At 27.0% G+C, this 23,736-nt stretch overlaps 2 protein-coding genes across 10 annotated transcripts; both read left to right on the top strand.

Moving 5' to 3' along the window:
- The first annotated feature begins 798 nt into the window (after window positions 1-798).
- Window positions 799-6,377, top strand: LOC103570475 (MAP/microtubule affinity-regulating kinase 3). Its single transcript, XM_014439495.2, has 7 exons — window positions 799-1,101; window positions 1,177-1,264; window positions 2,458-2,661; window positions 2,737-2,878; window positions 3,496-3,695; window positions 3,765-3,917; window positions 4,789-6,377. The coding sequence occupies exons 1-7, from the start codon at window positions 1,068-1,070 to the stop codon at window positions 6,182-6,184; spliced, it is 2,217 nt and encodes a 738-aa protein (XP_014294981.1). The 5' UTR covers window positions 799-1,067; the 3' UTR covers window positions 6,185-6,377.
- A 2,228-nt stretch (window positions 6,378-8,605) lies between these two features.
- LOC103570455 (troponin T, skeletal muscle) lies at window positions 8,606-18,895 on the top strand. 9 transcript variants are annotated; one of them, XM_014439567.2, is made up of 16 exons: window positions 9,500-9,663; window positions 11,131-11,173; window positions 11,372-11,398; window positions 11,490-11,492; window positions 12,489-12,509; window positions 14,026-14,043; window positions 14,631-14,658; window positions 14,735-14,839; window positions 15,652-15,748; window positions 15,811-15,847; window positions 15,926-16,025; window positions 16,099-16,317; window positions 16,860-16,952; window positions 17,033-17,113; window positions 17,549-17,627; window positions 18,438-18,895. In XM_014439567.2, the coding sequence occupies exons 2-16, from the start codon at window positions 11,148-11,150 to the stop codon at window positions 18,668-18,670; spliced, it is 1,167 nt and encodes a 388-aa protein (XP_014295053.1). In that variant the 5' UTR covers window positions 9,500-9,663; window positions 11,131-11,147; the 3' UTR covers window positions 18,671-18,895. The 9 variants fall into 9 exon arrangements, with proteins under 9 accessions (XP_053594829.1, XP_053594827.1, XP_053594832.1 ...); XM_053738854.1 differs by lacking the exons at window positions 9,500-9,663; window positions 11,490-11,492; window positions 12,489-12,509; window positions 14,026-14,043 and adding an exon at window positions 8,606-8,697 and having other exon boundaries at window positions 11,375-11,398; XM_053738852.1 differs by lacking the exons at window positions 9,500-9,663; window positions 11,490-11,492; window positions 12,489-12,509; window positions 14,026-14,043 and adding an exon at window positions 8,606-8,697.
- Window positions 18,896-23,736: the final 4,841 nt, after the last annotated feature.

Below are 23,736 nucleotides of genomic sequence, written 5' to 3'. Positions count from 1 at the left end.
TCATCGCCTGTTCTATAAATTACCATGATTAATTTTTCTATAAAAAATATTTTATGGTTTTTTTCAAAATTATAATTTATTAAAATTTTTTTTTGTCATCCAAATATATCGATCCGGGTACTCAAACTTGATGAAATTTCAATACGAATCTAACTGTACACTATTTTTATTATAATAATTTCCCAGAATTTCCTCCAAATTTCCCAGTCCCAGAAAATACCAGATTATTTCTATCTAAATCTTCAATCCCAAATTTCTCTCCAAATATCCCAGGTACACAAAAACGTTTCCTACAAATCTCATAGTAAATTAAATTCTCTACAACTTTGCTCTCTTACAATTTTCCCATATCTTCAATAATTTCCCCAGAAATTCCTTCCAAACCCAGTCCCATAAAATATTAAATTCCTCCCATCAAAATCTCTTTCCCAAAAATCCCAAATTCCCAACTAAATATCCCAGATACAAAAAAACCTTTTCTACAAAATTTATAGGAAATTTAATTTCCCACAACTTTGCTCTCCTACAATTTTTCCATATCTCCAATAGTTTTCCCACAATTTCCATTTGAAGTTCCCGCGGTCCATATATTGTTATAAATAATTAAAAATAAAAAAAAATTGATTCATGTATTTGTCTGTTAGTAAGTCAAGCAAAATGAATATATGCATACATATATATAGATAGATATTTATTAAATATATATATATAGGAATAAATGAGTCACGTGATTCGTAAAGAATCCACGGGCTGAATCCCGTGGTCGGAAAATCTAAATTCGTCTGTGTCGCGTTCAGACTTCTGAGCAACTCGAGACTCAGCCTCTTTTATTTTAATATATATTTTATAATTTCATTATTATTATTATTATTTAATTAATAAATCAATTATCAAATTAATTAACTAATAAATCATCAAACATTTTAATTAATTCAATAAAATTACAAGTGGAAAATTTAATTTTATTTGTTAATTTAAAAGAAAAATGATTTTTTGATTAATTGGCCAATTAATTTTAATTAATTGATCGCGTTTGATTAATTAATTAATTTCATTTTTCAATTATAATGATTCATGTGGATGAAAGTGATCCTGTTGGTGGTAATTATTATTCTTAGTTTTATTTTTTTTTTGAGAAAAAAAAAAAAGTTGCCAATTAAAAAATTTTTTTTGTAGAAATCGAACCAGCGTTTCCTTATAAAGATGTTACAGTGAGACGCGTTGATTTCAATAGCAATTATGATCTACAAGATGAGCTTGGGCGGTAAAGTTGAATTTTTATATATATATATTTATATATTTTCATATTTTTTTTTCTCTACATTAAGGAATATTTGTTATTTTCTAAATTTGAGAGGAAAGTTATAGGTCTGGGTAAAAACTTGTCAGGACTTATTTTGTAGGAAATTTAAAGGGCTACAAAAAAGGTTTCTTAAGATTTTTTCGTAACTTTTGTAGTTTTGATGGAATTTCGATTTTAAATCTAAAAAATTTATTGGTTTTGGTAAAAATTTCAAATTTTTATTGTATTCGAACTTTGAATTAAAATTTAAGTGACAGTTTTAGTTTTTAGGAAAAAATTGTTTTTATGTTTCTTGTAGAAAATTTAAAGAGCTACAAAAAAGGTCTAGTACAAATTTTCCATAAATTCAACCCTTCGCCCAAAATTTTCAATTTTTCTCACTCATAAATTAATTTTTTCCAAATATTCCAAAAATAGTTTTCTTTTCTCCTTAAAATCAAAATTGTGACTCAGTAATCAAAGTTTTCAAAAAAAAAACTTCAAGCGCTTCTTCAAAATTTAATTTTCTACAAAAAAGGTCTCTTTAACTTTTTCCTTATCTCCAATTCCTGAGTCACAATTCAACTTTGAAATATTTCCCACTAATTTTTACTCATTTCCTGGTTTCGTAGCCAAAATTCCTCATAACTCATAAAATATCACATTTATCAGAAAATTTCTCATAACCTTTTTTGTAGCTCTTGAAATTTCCGACAAAAAATGCCTCATATATTTTTTCCCAAAACTTAATAGTTTTCGAGTTATCGGTGCTTGAAAATAAAAAAATCCATCGATATAAAAAAAATAGGGAATTTGTGAAATATATATATAAATATATAACAATAATTCAGGGGTAATGTTTTAAAACGTTAATCAAGGTCTTTTTCTATAAATAAATACACGTGTATACACAACTTGATGTTTTACTACATACCAAATTCAATATATATGTATATATATCATATATATATACATATATCAAATGAATGACAAGTTGAAAGTGAAGGCGTGCCAATTAAATTCAAATGGAATTTAAACTTTAACACTAATGCACTTGACATTCCGAAGTTAATGAAAAATATAAATAAAAATAAAAATAAAAAAAAAAAAAAAAAAAAAAAACATTAGTTTGAATTTTGAATTTTTTTAAACTGAAAAAAAAATTTTTTTTACAGGGGTAAATTTGGTACAGTATATTTATGTAAAGATAAAAAAAATAATTTGAAATTAGCTGTAAAAATAGTAAACACAACAAAAAAAGAGGACAGACGTTCAGTAGAACGTGAAGTCGAAATAATGCGACGGTTACAGCATCCGAGATTGATTCAATTGTATGACGCTATTGATACTGGAAAACAATTTTACGTCGTATTGGAATTGTAAGTTTTTTTTTTAAATGGCGGTAAACACAAAAATTTAAAAAACAAAAATTACTTTGAAATCTGGAATTCTAGGATTGAAGGAGGGGAATTGTTCGAGAGGGTCATAGACGATGATTTTGTACTGACGGAGAGAAGCTGCGCGGTTTTTATGAGACAAATTTGTGAGGGAATTGAGTTTGTTCACTCGCAGAATATTTTGCATCTGGACATGAAGGTTTGTGGAAAAAAAATTCTTTGGGAGTAAAATGAGTGGGAGGGATGAATTGTGGAGAAGGTGGCGAGTTGAGTGAGTACCCACATCGATATGTTTGGGTAAGATGGTCATTGGATAGTTTAGATGGGGCAAAATGAGTATTTTGGATTTGGACGTTATTAGATTTTTATTTAATTAAATAAGAGGCTGGGATCGTCAGCGGAGACCGAGAGAAGTAAAATGAGTACCCACAAGGCAGCTTTTTGCAAAAGTAGTACTTTGTCATTTAATTTTCAAAAAAAAGTATTTTTGGATTTTTGATCTAATTGTGGCTTAAATATATTGATGTGGGTACTCATTTTACTTGGCATCAACTCCTCTTCAAAAAAAAATTAACAATTTTTGAAAAAAAATCAACTTTTTTTTTTTTACAATGAATTTTTGAAAATTATTTTTTTTTATTTCGAAACCTATCGATGTGGGTATTCAAACTAGAGAAAATTGCTCCACAAATTTAACCCGCTAACTGATTTTACATAAAAAACTAATTGCAGACACTTATGACAGAAAATTACGAGCGTCGATATTTTTCTAAAATCCCTATTTTTTAAAAATTAATATATTTTACTATGTTGTAGCCAGAAAATATATTATGCCTTACCAAAGAAGGTAACCGCATTAAAATAATAGACTTTGGTCTAGCAAGGCAGTACGATCCACGTAAAAAATTACAAGTATTATTCGGCACTCCAGAATTCGTTGCTCCAGAAGTCGTTAATTTTGATCAAATTGGCTTTGGTACTGATTTGTGGAGTATTGGAGTCATTTGCTATGTCCTGTAATTATTTTACTCACTTAATTAATTTTTTTTTTATTTTCTCATAACTAAATAAATTATAATTTTTAGACTGTCAGGATTATCACCTTTCATGGGAGACACTGATGTTGAAACAATGGCTAATGTTACGATAGCTAAATATGACTTCGATCATGAAGCTTTTAATAATATTTCAGAAGATGCCAAAGATTTCATACGCAGCCTCTTAGTTAAAGACAAAGAGTAAGTTTCATTTATTATTTTTTTATACAATTAATTTTTCATATGCATGTCATATTAATAAATAATTAATAGAACATGTTCCTAAGCTTTTAATTTATTTAATTGCTTAAATAAAAAAATTGCTGATAGCTAAATTCAAATCATTATAAATTTTTTTTACTTCGGGTACGATCGTAAGTCTTCGGTTACATTCAGTAATTGCCAAAATATATTTTAAATGTCAAATTTCAGCTGAAAATTGAAAAATTGAACTTTCGGGTATCTTCGGTAAACTTCGGGTATCTCCGGAATTTTAGTAAAATTTGGTAAAAACATTATTGAGGTTTAATTTTATTGATTAGAGTCAAAATGAATCGAAAAATATCAAAATTTTAGCTTCGGGTATCTTCGGCTATCTTCGGATATTTTCGGAAATGTGAAAAAATTAAAATTTAGGATTAACTCTATTCATTAGAGTCGAAATTTATTGCAAAATATGACAGTTTCGAGTTCGGGAATATTCGGTTACTTTCGGGCATCTCCGGCAATTCTCTCTAGTTAATGATGAATTAACAAACTAACATAATATTAATAAAATAAGACTAACAATTAGCCATAATTTTGTCTTTCGTGACTCTAAATAATTAATTAATATTAATTAGTAATTAATTTAATTACCCATAGCTGCAATTAATAATTAATATTAATAAAAAAAATATCGATCTCCAAAAAAAAATTCAAATTCATTAACCGTCACCAGAGGCGACAACTGATGAACTTTTCAAATTTTAAATATTCCCGCCGATTTCAAATTAAACAGGAAGAGCACGAAAGACAAAAAAAAATTCAAAAAATGAAAAATAAAAATTACTGGATTGAAAAAAATTTACAGAAAACGCCTGACAGCGCATCAGTGTCGGCGTCACCGTTGGCTCGCGCCAAAGGCGACCTCTACAAGGCCCAAAGACGCCCCCATACGCAAAAAGAAGAAGAAGAAAGAAATTGTTAAGCCAAATTTGCCTTTAAATAACAATAACAATAATAAAGTGAAGAGTGAACTAGATGTGACGAAAGACAATTTGAAATTATTCGTCGAAAGATGGCGGGACCATCCGAATAGTCCATATTTATTTGACGACAACGGCACAGTGGTGGGGGAAAGGGACCAGGAGTCGATGTCGTTGCGAGGTCAGAGTCCATCTCCACCAGAGAGCATCTGTAGCTTGACCTCCGACTCAGTATTCGACGAGAGGTTAGTCCTGAATGTCCCCAACCTCGCATTTGAGCGACGGGCATCCGAGGGTCAGGCCCAGGATTCTTACACTCGGGACCCTGCGTCCCAAATTATCATCGCCGAGGAAATAATTAAATTATCTGAGCATCTGAGGTCGATAACCTGCAATCAAGTAGTTGACAAAATGGCGGCAACTACTGCAGATAAAATGGCAGCAACTAATTCTGACAAAATGGTGGGAAAACAAAATTTTTATATTGAATCTAAAATTGATAACAAAATGGCGGACAGTAAAATCAGTCATGTAGAAAAAAATAGCGGGAATATTCAAATGAAAGTTAGTGACAATATGGCAGATAAAAATTTCAACAAAATGGTGGGTAAAATTGGCCACGTGGGTGATGGGACTCAAGGGACTCAAGTGATAGAGGGGAAAATGGCCACTGTGGGACTGAAAAAATTTGGAAACATGGCCTCGAATATGAGTGATGGTACTCAAACGATAGGGGGCAATACGACCGACAAAATGGCGGCGAAAAAAGTCGGCCATCTTGAAATGAAATCTGGTCATATATTATCGCTCACGGAAAATGTTAATGACACAAATGAAATAAATGAAAAATTGACAGCAATAACTCGAGACAGAAAATTAAATGGCACTAAATTTAACCCCAGTAAAATTTACAAGCAGTCGAAGGAAGAAAAGGTGGAGTTTAAGTTAAATCGATTCGATAAAGAAGAGGATATCGATTTAACGCCACCATGGAGGAAATCGAGAGCCAAACATCGATTCGGAGAAACTTGTCGTGACGTTCCACGGATTACTAACCTAGAAAATTTGCACAAGACGATGAATTTAGACGAGCCCAATAGCGCGAAAAATTTGTTGTTGAAATTGTTGGACGAGTGGGACCACGAGCCTCGAGCGCGGGGCGTAAATTCGTTGCCCAGGAAGTCGATAAGCGTCGACTGGAATGACGAGAGCATTGGCCGTCAGTCTATGAACTCTTTGGCGCGGTATTTTCAAACCGTTCAAAATTCTCGGGATACTTGAGTTGCTTTTTATTTTTTTATTGGAGACCGGTATTTTTTTTGGGGGAAAAATAGGTAGGGTGAATGTATTGAATATGGAATTTATGAGTTTTGTGTTGGCAGTAAAAGACCCAGTGCACGACAATTACAAGAGCATCGATGGCTGGCATTGGCTCTGGAGAATCCGATCTCGAAAGTTAGACTCAAGAGATACGTCATCAAGAAACGGTGGGTCAAAGCTGTCAATACGATACTTGCGTTGCAACGAATGGGCGCTCATATTAATTTTGATCTTATCTAATTTTTATTATCGGGGTAAAATGGATCAGCACTTGAAATTTTTTTTTTACTAAAATTTTTAAAAAATTCCATTTTTACCAGGATAGGAATTTTTTAAGGCCCATTTTATCCACATGAAAAAAAAAATATCGACCCATTTTACCCCTAATACATTTTAAAAATTTTACCGACCCATTTTACCCCGAAACAAATTTAATAACTTTTTTTTTACTAAAAAATTACAAAAAATCTTCCTAACTAGTTGTCCATTTTTTTCTTATATTTACAAATATATATATTATTACATATATTTATATTAGATCATATATATATATATATATATATAAATACCTTTATTATTATATAACAAAATGTATAAAAAATAAATAAAAATATATTCCAATTGTAATCATAAATTTAAAAAATTCCAATTTTAAATATTTCCCGCCTTTTTTGAAATTCCCGCCGTTGCCATTTTTGAATTTTAAAATTACCACCAGCGCCTCTAGCTCGAGCTCAGATGACTTCTCGTCACTTGTCACGTCTCAGGTGACAATTAAAATTTTCTGTAAACAATCAAAGTTAAAATTAATTAAATTATGTAATTATTTATAATTAATCATTAATTATCAATTATTTATAAAATATAGTAAGTTAAAATAATTGACAGTGAGTTTTAATTTAAAAAATAAAATGGTAAGTGAGGTTATAAAAAATTGATTACTAATTACTAATTACTGTACAACTATTATAAATTAATTAATTAATTATCAGAGTGATGGTTTTAAAAATTGGAGTCCATATTTAAAAGAATATGATCCATTAAAAGCAGGAAGTATTGATGGTACTGATACTGAACCTCATGACAGAGCAATTACTCGTGCAATTAATTCACATTATGAACCACCGCATAATTTAAAATCTTATCCATCTTCAACTTTATTCGTATCACGACTCAGTCCTAAAACTAATCGCCAACATTTAATTGATGTAAGTATTTAATTAATTTTATTTATTTTGAATTTTTTAAGTTCGCGCCAAAAATGATAAAATTTTTTTTGGAGTAAAAATAAAATATTTATTGAAAGTTGATTAATTAGGAAATAATTTAGAGGGATTTTATTGTTTTTGAATTTTTTTTTTTAGCATTTTTCAATTGTGGGAGAAGTAAAAACGGCCAAAATAATAATTGATGTGGTAACGGGACAGCCCCAAGGATATGGATTTGTTGAAATGGCAACTGATGATCAAGCGGATAGGGCGGTACGAAAATTAAATGATACTTTATGTAATGGATCTATGATTTTTGTGGATCGAGAGCGAGGGCGGGTTATGAAGAACTGGAAGCCAAGGCGTTTAGGTAAAAATATATAAATATATGATATATAGATTGATAGAATGGTAGAGAATTAAATTCTCTTTAAAATGAGTACCAACATGCTATACTTTAATTTTTACGAAATTCTCATATATTTATATTTAACTAAAATATATATGAGTGATTATGAATTATCACAAATATGACATGTAGGTACTCATTTAAAAGGGCTTCAAATTCTCTTTAAAATGAGTACCGACAAGCTATACTTTTATTATTTACAAAATTCTCATATATGTATATTTAACAAAAATATATGAATGATTATGAATTATTACAAATAAGTATGACATGTAGGTACTCATTTTAAAGGGCTTCAAATTCTCGTTAAAATGACTACCAACAAGTCATATTTTTAAGTATTTGAAATTAGAGTATATATATATATATATATATATATATATATATATATATATATATATATATATATATATATATATATATATATTCATTAAAAATATATGTAAGTATTTGTGACATTTAAAATAACTATGGCATGTAGGTACTCATTTTAAAGGGCTTTAAATTTCCTTTTAAATGACTACCAACAAGTTATACTTAACAAAATTCTCATATATGTATATTTATTAAAAATATATATAAACTATTCTAGTTACTAAAAATAAACCTAGCATGTGGGTACTCATTTTAAACGGCATCAAATTCTTTATAATCTGAAGTACTCGAACAAAATTATTTTCTTAAAAATTTCTTTCCATTACTCTCACCACAATAATTAAATTTTTTTTTAGTTAAAATTTTTACTTTTTTCAGGCGGAGGTTTTGGAGGAAAAAAAGAGTCCGGTCAGCTGAGGTTCGGTTGTAGAATACGTCCCTTCAAGAAGCCAATTATACCAAACATCAGAAGCAGTAGTGAGGTAATTTTATTTCCTTATTTAAATTTTAAAAAATTCCCGCTTTTAAATTTCAAAAAATTTCCCGCCTTCAGTACCCACTAATTAAACTAATTAATTTTTTAAAATTATTTCTAATCACGCGAATCAAAGCATGAGTCTCTAATTTTGAATTAAATTTTTTTTTTAGTTTCTACCACAGTTATAACTCATGTTATTTCAAAATCAACCCACACCCAATATATTTTTTTCTATTTCTTCATATTAATTTTTATATATATTTTTTTAAAATAATCTATAAACATCTATCATCACATACGTAATAATACTTTGGCACGACACATACAAAAATATAATGGAGGCCAAATATGGCGACCCCATTTGTAAACTTCTCTTCTTTCACCCGAATTTTTTTTTTTTTTTTCCACATAAAAACCAAAAAAAAAAAAAAAAAAACAAAACAAAATAAAAATTTATTGAATAATCAAATTACCTCATATTTTTTTTAGAAAAAAAAATAAATGAAAAAAAATTTTGAAAAAAAAAAAAAAAAATTTATTTTGAAATCATGATACTGAAACCATTTTTAAATTTACTAAAATAGTATCGTTATATTTATTATATATTTTATACAGTTACTATTGAAAATAAATTAGAGGGGGAAATCTCGCGGGTCTTGGGTCTAGGGAGGGTATGGAGGGTAAGGGGTAAGAATAAGTTTGAGTTAGTAAGGATGGTGTTGATCTAAAATTAACTGAGCTAATGCACGACGAAGAAGGCGAGGATCGCTGTTAGTTAAATAAACGGGTGGTGGAATTATTCTTTACTTAGATCGACTTACTCGGTAGTTTTATGTGAGGACTGAGTGTGCTCTTAGAGCCGCTGTTGCTGTCGCGGACTCCACATTCCACCGGGAATCTTTGTTCTGTGCATACATATTTTTTTCCCGTCTATCCGCAAGGGAATTTAATTTTTTTTTTTTCAATAAGTGTAAGTTTTAAATAATTCATTTTTTTTTTTTTTAATTTTGATATTTATTTAAATTTTAGAATTAAGTGATGGTGAATTTTTAAAGTGTGATCGGTTATATTTTTTGTGATATTGTTTAATTTTAAATTCCGTATGTGAGTGATTGAATTTTTTTAGAATTTTTTATTCTTTTTTTGTTATGGGGAATTTTTAGAAATTTTTAAAGTTGAGTGAAAGAATTTTTCAAAATTTTATTTTGTGGATTTTCTTTTAAGTATGAGGAATTTTTACAGTTGGGAATTTTTTTCATTCTGGGAAATTTTAAAGTTCTGGAGAATTTTTAAAAAATTTAAGAGAAATAAAAGTGGGAAAATTTGAATGAAAATTTATTTTGTGATTTTAGCAAAAATATGGGGAATTTTGAAATTCTGGGGAATTTTCAAAAATTTTTAAAAGATATAAAAATGGAAACATTAGAATGAAAATTCATTTTATGTATTTAGTAAGATATGGGGAATTTTTAAGTTCTGGGGAATTTTCAAAAAATTTTTTAAGAAATATAAAAATGTAAAAATTTGAATGAAAATTTGTTTTGTGTATTTAGTAAAATATGGGGAATTTTGAAATTATGAGGAATTTTGAAATTCTGGGGAATTCTTAAATTTGAGGAATTTTTAATTATGAGGAATTTTAATTTTGAAAAAATCTAAAAATTACCATAGAAAAATTATGGCAGCCAGACAATAACTGTGAAATTATTTTATATGGAAAAATTTATATAAATTTTTAACATATGGGGAATTTTCAAACTTTCATTTATGATCTGTCTTTTTTCGAATTTTTAAAAAATGATCACAAATTTCACTTATAAAAAATATCTAAAATTTTTAGATCATGGGGAATTTTGATTCCGGAAAATTCAAAAATTTTAATTTTTGAATGGTAGTTTTCTTCAAGTAAATGTCAAATTTTTAAGTATGGAAAATTTCGTAAATTACGAGTAATAGTTCAAATTTAAAAATTTCTCTCAAACCCAAAAATCCCCATTGTCAAATAATTGACATGACGTTTTCTTTTCCATAGAAAAAAAAAAGAGTAAATCACCTCAAGATTAAAATCTAAACAACGTTATTAAAATAAATGTTTTAGTTGAAATCCAAGATGAAATATGAGAAAATAGGTCGAGAAACAATTGTATATAAATACAGCCGATAGTTTTATTTTTGAAAATTGAGAGAGACAGCCTGAGTGAAGCTAAGCCCAAGCTAACCAACCGGGCACGTTACCGCGTTAGTTTAAAATTAGAGTTTACGATTTGGAGGTGGATCTTGCCTTATAGAGCATCGGTTCAAGCAACACTTATCTCACCGTATCCAATTACTTATTTCGTTTTAATTATCGCTAATTAATTCATTCATTAATTAGTCAAACCGAACTCAATATACAATTTTTTTTTATTCAACATTTTAATTATTTTTTTTTTTACAGCAAACTAAATAACAAACATGTCTGACGACGAGGATCAATACTCGTGAGTACTTTTATCACAACTTTTTTTTCAAAAAAAAAATTCAAAAAATTTCTTTATTATGTCTCTCCCTTAATGTCTGTACCGTTTTTGAATTTTTAAATACCTAATTTGTGTTTTGATTTAAATTTTTAAATATTTTCCCACCGTCGCATGTTACTGTCTCATTAATAATGTGTTTTTTCGTCCTTTTTGAAACAGCAGCGAGGAAGAGGAAGTCGAAGAAGTGTAAGTTTATTTTTATTTTTTTAAACTAAAAAAAAAAAAAATTCAAATTTTTTTTTTTTTATAAAATTGTTGTTTTACTTAATTTTTACAGGAAGTAAGTTCATCATCATCATGGATTTTAAAATTTTTAAAAAATTCGGGAAATTTCAAAAATTCAAAAAAAAAATTTTTTATCAAAATTTATTGGGATTTTTTTTTTAATTAGAAAATATAAAAAATTTTATTAGACTTATATATATATATATATATATATATATATATATATATATATATATATATATATATATATATATGTATATGTATATATTAAGTCTAGTTAAATTTAAAATTAGATCGTGTGTTTCTTTTACAAAAATAGAGTGACCGGATAATTTTCATTACACTACAAAATATATAAATATGTATACATATATTTTTATACATATTTATATATAAATGCACCACAAATATATATCAACTACATTTCTCATAAAAATTTAAAATTATTCACAAAATTTCTATTAGGAAAAAATTTCCATTATCCACTCATATTTTTATTAAATTTCCAAAAAAAAAAATTACTCCATACACTCAAATTCACTCAAAAATGGTCCTATCTTACTCAGCACACTCGAATTAACAAGCCCAATTTTTTTTTTTATCTCAAAATTCAAACCACAACCCAAAAAATGGAATCCGTACATCCGTACAGTTTCCCGTACGGATTTACGGAACCTCGATATCTCAGCATCTACTCATCCGATTTGAAACTTTTTTTTTTTGTTTTTTTCCTCTTGAAATTCTGTATAGCCCTCACTAGTTACTCAATCAATTTATCAACAATTTCACCTACAAAAATCCATTTTTCCTCTTTTTCGGTAATTCGGTTACTCTATTAGCAAAATTTACTAACACACAAAAAACCATAACCACATTTTATATTTATACAAAGCCAATTACTGACTCTGGTCTTTCTCTCTTTTTCCATTACCACGACTGAAAAAAAAATAAAAAATCAAAACCAAAAAAAAATATATATAAAAAAAAAAAAAAATAAATAAAAATCCAACGACGCCAATCGATGCAATGCGACTATTGTTGACAATAAAAGGCAGCCTGAGAAGAAGATCGAGTAAGTTACAGTTCGTCTGTCACTTTGCCTCGGCTTTATTTTATTTTATTTTTTTTAAAATTTATTATTTTAATTAAAAAATATATAAAACAAGAACAAGCTGTCGCAATTAAAAACAATGTATTTATTTAAAACGACAATCCGTTTCGCTGAATTTACAAGTTTATCGCCTTAATTGTTTAATTAATAATTAATAATAATTAATAATAATTTATTTCAGCTGATTATTAAACATTAAAAAATATAAGGGACAAAAAAACAATATTGTTGCTAACGCTGACAAACGCATAAGACGCTTTGTATATAATTTTGTTTCGTTTAATTATTTATTTTGTTGTTTTTGATTTTTTCTTACATTTTTAAATTAAACAAACAAACAAATAAAAATTAAAAAAAAAAAAAAACAAATAAACAAAATATACTATATATACTATTATTTAGCGAATATATGAACAATTGTTGTCGCTAATTGTGTCGATGGTTAAACCAAATATGCCGCATTTATTTTCCTTTAATAATCGTCCTTTCATTTTATTCCTTTTTTAAAATACTTAAACAAAAAATAAAACTAAAAAAGGGTATTATGTTTTTTTTTTACCATTTTTTGGATTAATTTGTAAAGCAGATTGAGGAATTTGATCTTTGGTTAATTTAAAAAAAAAAAAAAAAAAAAAAAAAAAAAAAATGAAAAGTGTGACCGGGATTCGATCTGTCGACTTTGCGATGACAAAGTTTCTATTGTATAAAATAATCGATTATTGACTATCGATTATCGATTTTTTATTTCAAATTCATGAATTGGGTAACATTTTACACAATCGGTTGGCTAAATTCACAACTAATCGATGATCAATTATTAAATCGATAATCGATTATTAAGTGGATCATCGATTTAATAATAAAGTGATTTTTTTTTCAAAAGTCAACGAATGAGATCATTCTACTCAATCGATTAATTGATTTCACAACTAATCGATAATCGATTGTTAAATCGATCATCGATTTAATAATCGATAAGTGATTTTTTTTATAAATCGATTTTTTTTTGACAAAATTTTATCCACTTTCTATTCATCGATGAATCGATTTTACACCTAATCGATAATCTATTATTAAATCAATCATCGATTTAGTGATCAATAATCGATTTTTTGTCAATGACAAAATTTCTAACGAGAATAAATTGCAATTTACTCAATCGATGTTTGATTCAATAATCGATGATCGATTGAACAATCGATAATCGATTTAAAAATCGATAATTATCGATTATTCAATCGATTATCGATTTTTTTTGTAAACCAGCCAATTTCCTTCCAAAAAAATTAAATCACTACACAATCGATTAATCGATTTTTTCCCTAAAATTTAAATTTCCCGCTAATTCCGCCATAATTTCATAACTTTAAAAATTTAATTTTGTTAATAAAAAAAAGCGATCAAATAATCAATCTGCTTTAAATTAAAAAAAAAACTCATAAGTTCATATTAATCCTTGTATTTCTCTTTTTTGTAGGGGTAGGGCGTCCCAAAAGTAAGTTTTAATCGAAAAATCGAAAAAATACAAATATCGCAAACGCAATTTTAATTTATTTATTTTATTTATTTATTTATTTATTGTAAATAATAAATAATCACATAATTTATTAATTAATTTCAGATTTTTTTTTTTCACTCCCACCAATCACAACCCTACGAAAAGGGTTTTTTACCCTTTGTAAATAAAACATTATCCATAATAATAATAATAATCATAATTATTATTTATTTATTTATTTTTCTAGCTTACGCAGAATTTTAATTTTTAAGGACCAACAAGATAATTATGTGTCCCGTGTTATTAATTCAAACCCTTTGTTTTTATTTTTAATTACTGTAATTAAACCACAAAAAAAAAAAAAAAAAATTAACCACCCGTTTAATAAAAAAAGAAACCTCCATCTCTTCAGCTCCATATCCCGCAGCTGTAATTGTTAATAAATAATTACGCTTTTATTGTTAAAAAAAAAAATAATTAATTTCTATTTAAGGCTTTTTTTTATAACATGAAATTAATAAATGATTAATTATTTTTTTGCTTAAAAAATAAAATTGTTTTTTTTCATGAATTTTTCAAATCAGAGAGTCCGATAACCCGGAATTTATGAAGGTAAGAAATTTTTGGAAAAGAATTTGAGTGAAGAAAAGAAATTGGTTTTTTATGGGGGTTGAATTTTTTTTGGCAGAGACAAGAGCAAAAAAGAAGCGATCTCGATGAACAACTCAAGGAATATATTATGGAGTGGCGGAAGCAGAGGGCCAAGGAAGAGGAAGAACTTAAGACATTGAAGGTTATTATTATTTTTTAATTAGTGATTTGAAAATTGGCGGGAAAAAAAAAAGAAATTTTTCCCGAATTTTTCATGTTGATACAAAATTTTTGAGTTATTTGGACGTTTTTTCACTTTTCAAATTTTCTAGGAGGGTAATAGAATTTTTTTGAATTTTCTAGAAGGTTGTAGAAGGTTTTGAAACATTCTAGAAAGTTCAGAAAACTTTAAAAAACCTTCTAGAAGGTTACTGAGTTTTCCAAAACCTCATAAATATGTTTTTTTGTGTCTAGAAGGTTCTCGAAAGTTTAGATATATTCTAGATGCTAATTTTTTTAAATACTCTAGAAGGTTATCAGATTTTTAAATTTTCAGGCGTTTCAAAATTTTCTAGAATTCTTTTGAATTCTCTAGACGCTTGCAGGAGTTTTGAAATATTCTAGAAAGTTTTAAAAACTCGGAAATCTTCTAGAAGGTTACTGAATTTTTCTGAATCCTCAAACACCATAAATGTTTTTTTTTATTTTCTAGAAGGATCTAGAAAGTTCAGAAATATTCTAGCGAGTTTAAAAAAAAACTCTAGAAATATTCCAGAGGGTTAATAAATATTTTTGAGCCTCCAGACATTTTTCTTAACTTTCTAGAAGCTTCTGGAAAATTCATAAATATTCTAGAAGATCCAAAATTTTTTTCAATCTTCTAGATTTCTATTAACATTCAAGATACTTTCGGTACAAACTTCTAGAAAATTCTAGAAAATCATTCGATTCTAGAATGATTTTCTAGAACTCGCAAACACAAAAAGTGAATTTTATTTTTTTTTTGTCTTGCAGGAAAAGCAAGCTAAACGTAAAGTTAGCCGTGCTGAGGAAGAGAAAAAAATGGCCCAAAAGAAGAAGGAAGAAGAAGAACGTCGTCAACGTGAAATTGGTAATTAATCAATTAATCAATTAATTAATTAATAATTTAAATAACATTAATTTTAATTACAGAGGAAAAGAAACAACGTGATCAGGAAGAAAAGAGAAGGTAATTTTCCAAAATTTGTATTTTCATTAAATTTTTCATCAATTAATCAAATAAATAAATTAATTAATTAATTTACAGACGTCTTGAAGAATCAGAGAAAAAACGTCAAGCTATGATGCAAGCGATGAAGGATCAAAGCAAAAAAGGACCCAACTTTACAATCAACAAAAAAGATATTGTAATTAATTATTTTTATTAATTAATTAATTAATTAATTATTAAATTGATTAGCTGAATTTTTTTTTATTCAGGGAAACTTGTCGTCAGCGCAATTGGAACGTAACAAAACAAAAGAACAATTAGAAGAAGAGAAAAAAATATCACTATCGATTCGTATTAAGCCTCTCGAGGTCGAAAATTTGTCTATCGAGAGATTACGCGCAAAAGCCAACGATTTGTGGGAAACAATCGTTAAGCTTGAAACTGAAAAATATGACTTGGAAGAACGTCAAAAGCGTCAGGATTATGATGTAAGTAATTACTGGTCCTTATCTCCCTACTCCTGTCTAAATCGAGGGCCTTATTGATTTATTCTGGGCCTTATGCTTACAGAAGTCGATTATTTAAAAAATTTTTTGAGAAAAATGATCATATTAATCGAACAACTTAAAAAAATGACATAGGGCCCAAAATTAATTTTGGGCCTTATTGAATTTTTTCGAAAGATATATTTTTATTCACCACTTACCTATTTGTTTACAAAAACTCAATTTTTTTAATATTCGAAGCAACATCTAAAATAAGGCCCATATTTTTTTGGGGCCTCATTAAAAGATTTTTTCATATAAATCTCTCAATTGCGACTAAAAGTGATAGAAAAGTTTTTTTTACTAAAAAATTGTCAGTAAGGCCCATAGAGTACATAAGGCCCCAAGTAACCTTTCAAACTTATTACCTCACCCCCTCTAAATTAAAAAAATCTACACTTATCTTTAACTCCAACCTCGTCAACATTAACTATTAATGAGTTTATTAATCGACTAATTAATTAACGGGCCCATTAATTTTACAGTTAAAAGAATTGAAGGAGCGACAGAAACAACAATTGAGGCATAAAGCTCTGAAGAAAGGTCTCGACCCCGAAGCCTTAACTGGAAAATATCCCGTAAGTCAATAAATAATTTAATTAATTATGGGTCAATTAATCAATAGGACCCAATTATTAATAATTACTCTAATTAACAGCCCAAGATCCAAGTGGCTTCAAAATATGAGCGTCGTGTCGACACAAGATCTTACGACGACAAGAAAAAGTTATTTGAAGGCGTAAGTTTATTAATTTAAGTTAATTATTATTAATTATTAATTATTTATTAATGACTCAGCCAGGTTATTAATCGATAGTTGGTTAAATAAATTAATGAAATTAAAATAGGGTTATGATACGGCGTTAGCTGAACTGAACGAGAAATTGTGGAAGCAAAAAACAGAACAGTTTATGAAGCGTACGAAAAGTGAGTTAATATGAGTCCCACGTAACGCGTTTTGCCATCGATAAATCGATTTACCAATGCCCAATACCCTGTCATTAATTGTGGGGACTCATTAGCATGATTTGGGACCCAAAAAATATTTTATTCGGGGGGGACAGTTTATTTTTATGGAGATTAATTTTATTATTGTTAATATTTATCGTTAATTGTTAAATTATGTGTGGTTGAATCCTTGTTATCCCTTGCATGTGGGCCTGATTGATTACAGGGCCTGACGGACTTGCTGAAGGAGACCAAGGAGAAGGAGTGGACCCAACAGAAGGAACAATTCCTTGGTCGCCAGAAGAGTATGTACTCTTCGATGTGTTTTTTGTAATTAATAATAGTTATACTTTTTTTGGGCCTTATGGTGATGGGAAGGGTGGGAAGTAAATTTATGAGATATTCTGAGGTGATTATAACCACCATAGTCTGGGGACCAGGGGCTGGAAATTTCAAGTAAGGCCCATTTTTGTTTTGGGCCTTATTCTCTTTTGCAATTTCCAGTCTTTTGGTGTAAAATTTTATTTCGTGGTTATTGCTGTACACATTTTGCTTTGGTAAAATGTAAGGCCCAAAACTAGTAGAAGGCCTTATATAAAGTTACCATAAGGCCCAGAATATGTTTTAATTATTAAGTCCTTTAATAATATTTTTAAAATTAAATTCATGGATTACTATTACCAGAAATTGTACATATGTTAAAATATAATGCCCAAAATTTATTTGGGCCCCAGTGGACTTCTTTAAATAAATTTTAATATAAAAAATTTATAATTGGTATATAGAGTCTATATTCATATACAATTTGATGAGAAACTATTCATAAGACCCATAAGTCCCAAATATAAAAATGGGCCTTATCATTTTTTCTTGCCTGAACGAAAAAATAAGTAATAACTTATCCCTTAATACTTTTGCTTGTTAATAAAAAAAATATATAAGGCCCAAAATTGAAATGGGACTTATTAAAAAATAACTTTTGAATCCCGAGTAATTAAAATCGAATTTTTTTGTCAATAAAGATCCAAAAATTCCTACTAATAATTTTATTAATGATCTGATCGATGGAGCGACTAATGACTGATTAATTGATTAATTAATGAATTAATTTATAGCGAAATTACCGAAATGGTTTGGAGAGAGACCAGGCAAGAAGAAGGAAGATCCCGAATCACCTGAAGAAGAGGATGTTAAGGCAGCCGCCGACGAGGATCTAGAGCCCGCAATGGAAGAGGAAGAAGGTGAGGAAGAAGAAGAAGAAGAGGAAGAGGAAGAAGAGGAGGAAGAAGAAGAAGAGGAAGAGGAAGAAGAAGAGGAGGAAGAGGAAGAAGAAGAAGAAGAAGAATAAGCTTCATTTTTTCTCAATATTACTATAATTATTATTATTATTACTATTATTATTACATTATAATTATTATTATTACACTATAATTACAATAACAGAAACGAACATTAAATTCATCGTCATCTTAATTAAAAATATTAAAACAAAAAAAAATTTACGGCTTTTTAATTCAACAAATATTAATTATTTATTTATTGTATGTCATAATTAATAAAAAATTATAAAATATCATAAGACTTTCATTGATACCTTCGAAATCAGACATCGATTTCCTGTAGTTTGAGTACCCACATCACTGTGTTCTAAAAAAAAAAATTAATTATGGTGATAATAGTAATTATTACTTACTCATTAATTTTTTATCGAAAATTAACCATAGATCTGTATAGAGGGAGCAAAGACGAGTAAAATGAGTACCCACATCGATATGTTAAAACCGGAAGTGTAATTTATACTTATAACTAATATATATATATATATATATCAATATATGACAATTTATTAGAATATAATGTTGTGGGTACTCATTTTAACCGTCTTTCGCTTCTCTTTTCATTTTTCTTATTCATGTTGTCTGAAAAAATTACCTCTTTTGACTTTGACATTAAAACATACCCCGTATATATGTATTATACATATATATGTATATATACATACATATATAAATTGAACTATACAACTGTATAGAAAATTTAATGCTCTTTAAAAAGAGTACCAACATGACATATATATTTTCAATGATATTGATAGTTCATATATATTTTAATAAATATATGAAGTATATATTTTTAATAATATATAAAAATAAGTTTAGCTTGTGGGGGCTCATATTAATGCATTTTCGAATCCCTATTCAAATATATATTGGTTACATAAATGAAGCAAAAATTCAAATTCAAATATTCAAATTTTCCCGCCAAAAAAATAAAAAATGGCCGCGGTCGATTTCTATCGACTACTGGCTCTAAATCGCCAAGTAAATAAACATACTTTTAAAAATCCAAACGACAAACAAATATATAAATAAGTGATTTAATTCTGTGATATATTAGCTCATAAATTATATATACATGTATATATATATGTATATATATTTAAAATAAATCTATTACCTCAGTTATAAAATTATATAACTTAAATTTATTTTTAATATCTAATAAAATCATTTTGATATTTTTTTAACCTAAAAATCTGTCGTGAATTTTAAATATTTGAATAAATAAATAAAGTGCGCGCGAGTATTTTTTTAAAATAATGAAGTTTTATAAAAAAATTCAGTGAATAATTATAAATTTCTTAAAGAATTAAAAGTTTTTGTTTTTTGTTTTTTTTGTTTGTGTGAATAAAAAAGTTGAATAAAATGGTTGTGATAGAAAATGGAACAATAGTTCAAAAAATAGGCCTTAAAAAAAATATAATAAGTAGTGAGAAAAAAAAATTTTTAATTGTTCAGAACAAAGACAATGAGGCAGTAATTAAAGACATTATGAGAAAGGGAAAGATGAGAAGTTGACTGAAACTGGTGAATAAATCTATGAGGTAAATTTTTATTATATTTATTTTTATTAATGAAAAAAAAGGAAAATGAAAGATGAGGTAATGAGCAATTAAATTATTGGCATTAGAAAATTTTACGCGGGAAATTCAAATTTCTAGGTGACGGATTTAAATATTGATTTGAGTTTTCTTAAATTACTCGTTATTTATCAAAGTTAGCCGAAAATTTATAAGGACCAAATTTGTAGCTTATAAAATTTCCTACAAAAAAGTTTTGATAAATTTTTCTGTAACTCTTATACTTTTCCCAAAATTTTAAAATTTAAATTAAGTGACATTTTTGACAGCAAACTTGCTCCAAATTTTCTTGAATCTTTAAATTAAAATAATTCCAAAACTCTCAAAGTTAACGCAAAATTCATAAGGACCAAATTTGTAGCTTATAAAATTTCCTACAAAAAAGTCTTTATAAATTTTTCTGTAACTCCTATCTTTTTCCCAAAATTTTGAAATTTAAATCAAGTGACATTTTTGACAGCTAACTCCTGCTCCAAATTTACTTACATCATTAAATTAAAATAACTCCAAAACTATTGAAGATATCCAAAAATTCATAAGAACCAAATTTGTAGCTTATAAAATTTCCTACAAAAAAGTCCTTATAAATTTTTCTGTAACTCCTATCTTTTTCCCAAAATTTTGAAATTTAAATCAAGTGACATTTTTGACAGCTAACTCCTGCTCCAAATTTACTTACATCATTAAATTAAAATAACTCCAAAACTATTGAAGATATCCAAAAATTCATAAGAACCAAATTTGTAGCTTATAAAATTTCCTACTAAAAAGTCCTTATAAATTTTTCTGTAACTCCTACACTTTTTCCAAAATTTTGAAATTTAAGTCCGTTGACATTTTTGACAGCAGACAGTAGAAAATTTTTGAATTTATTTTTTCAACAATTAAAATTAAAAAAAAAAAAAAATGCACATGTAGAAAATTAAAAAAACTACAGGTGCATTTTTTTAAAAATCATATTTTTTTTTATAAACAATTCAAAAATTAAAAAAAACCAAAAATTCATAATTTATCAATATAAATCTTCCAATAAATAAATTCTCATATATTTTTTTTTCACACATGACTATCACGTGTATAAATACAAAACTAATCTCTTTAAAACTTATTTAATAAAATAAATAGTATTGTCAATAAATATATATAAGATTTAAAAATTCCAATGAAAAGTCCATGACTGCTACTTATATTACTACTGTAGTATTATTTTGTCACTGTAATTATTATTATTATTATTGAAATAATAATAACAATAATAATAAAATTTTCTGGAATTATTTAGGCTTCATATCCGAAGCCATACAAATTAGTAAACGTTAATACCGTAGTCTTGATTCAACGTTAGTATAATTTATATTATTGTAAACTCAACATCATTTTAAAACTTATATATATTATATATTTATTATTTATTTTTTTATTATTATCTATGATCAGTTACAACATTTATATACTAATTGAGTTAATAATTAACTAATTAATCAATTAATGATACATAAGTTTGAGTTTGAGTTTTAATTTTGAAAATTTGAGTGTCGGCTATAAAATTTCTTCATTATGGCGGATGATAATAACACGGGGTAAGTTTTGTTTCAATTATTAAATTATTTAAGACCGAATTTTGATAATTTTTTTTATGGAAAGTTTGAATTTTTTAAATTTAAATTTCAAAATTTTTTTCGCGGGTTTCGTATAAGAGAAATTGTGGGAGAAGGGTCAGAGATCGGGCTTAGGAGGTAAGGAGTGATTTTGTAGGAAATTTAATTCTCTATAAAAAAGTATATTATGAATTTTGACGTAAGTTTGATAGTTTTGAAGATAAAATGATTTTAAGAAAAAAAAATTTTTGGTAAAGAAATATTAAGAGAAATTTTTTTATTTTTTTTATACAAAATTTAAATTTCTGGGTGAAGTTTGAGAGATAGAGCTTAGGTGATAATAAACTAATTGGTAGGAAATATGATTCTGTATAAAAAAGTGTATTATGAATTTTGACGTAAGTTTGATAGTTTTGAAGATAAAATGATTTTAAGAAAAAAAAATTTTTGGTAAAGAAATATTGAGAGAAATTTTTTTATTTTTTTATACAAAATTTAAATTTCTGGGTGAAGTTTGAGAGATAGAGCTTAGGTGATAATAAACTAATTGGTAGGAAATATGATTCTGTATAAAAAAGTCTTAAGTAAAATTTTGATCCGACTGATAGTTTGGGCTGTAGAATTTTTTAAAAATTAATTTATTGAAAAAATGACAGAATATTTCGGTTTTTTTTTTTGGTAAAATTCAAATTCTGGGAGAACTATCAGTGATATCAAAAAATTTATAAGGAACAATTTTGTAGCTCGTTAAATTCTCTACAAAAAAGCTTCTGACACTTTTTCTCTAAAGTCACTCAGTAGCCCGTTCCACGCTTTCAAATTCTAAGTTCTTATCAAATTATTCGATTTCCCGAATTATCCCTCTGATAAAAAAAAAATATTAGTAGTAATTAAAATTCTTAAACTAATTAGTCAGCCATAAATACTTTTTACCCACGTACAATACCCATGTCATTATCATTATAAATAGCTTTCAAATAAAAACATTTTTAATGTCAGATAAGCAGAAAAAAACAAAAATGAAAAAAAAATCACCGGTAATTATTACGACATAATTACTCAACAAAACCACCTGAGTCATCCATTCACTTACCTCTCCTACGCCCCATGTTTATATATTTATATATACCCACATATTTATATATTCATACATTCACACGAAATTCCATTACATAAATAACAAAACTATTGAGCGTATAAATTTATCTCTAATTACAGGTATAAATTAAATGAAGGTTGAAAAAAAATGCGATATACATTTAATAACAAATATATACATTATATATATATATATATATATATATATATATATATATATATATATATATATATATATATATATATATATATATATATATATATATATATATATATATACATATATATTAGTGCATGTATAGATAGAAAATTAAATGACCTCTAAAATGAGTACCTACAAGCCATACTTATTTTTAATTATTTGTAACATATAAATATGTTTATTAATATATATAAATATATGACTTTTGAATTATTGAAACAAAAATATTGATGTGGGTACTCATTGTAAAGGGCATTAAATTCTCTATTATACTATATACTCAAATATATATACATATATATATATATATATATATATATATATATATATATATATATATATATATATATATATATAAATTAGAGTTTAAAAAGATAGGGAATTTAATGCCCTTCAAAATGAGTACTTACAAGCCATACTTATATTTAATTTTTTTGTAACATACATATATATATATATATTCACAAATATATATAAATATATGACGTAAATTATTAAAAATAAATAGAGCATGTGAGTACTCATTGGAAAGGGCATGTAATTCTCTAACATAATATGTACTCGGATATATATATATATATATATATGTTTTTTGC

The sequence above is a fragment of the Microplitis demolitor genome, chromosome 4 (genome assembly GCF_026212275.2).
Source record: "Microplitis demolitor isolate Queensland-Clemson2020A chromosome 4, iyMicDemo2.1a, whole genome shotgun sequence".
Lineage (NCBI taxonomy): Eukaryota > Metazoa > Arthropoda > Insecta > Hymenoptera > Braconidae > Microplitis > Microplitis demolitor.
This window is presented reverse-complemented; position numbering and strand designations above follow the sequence as displayed.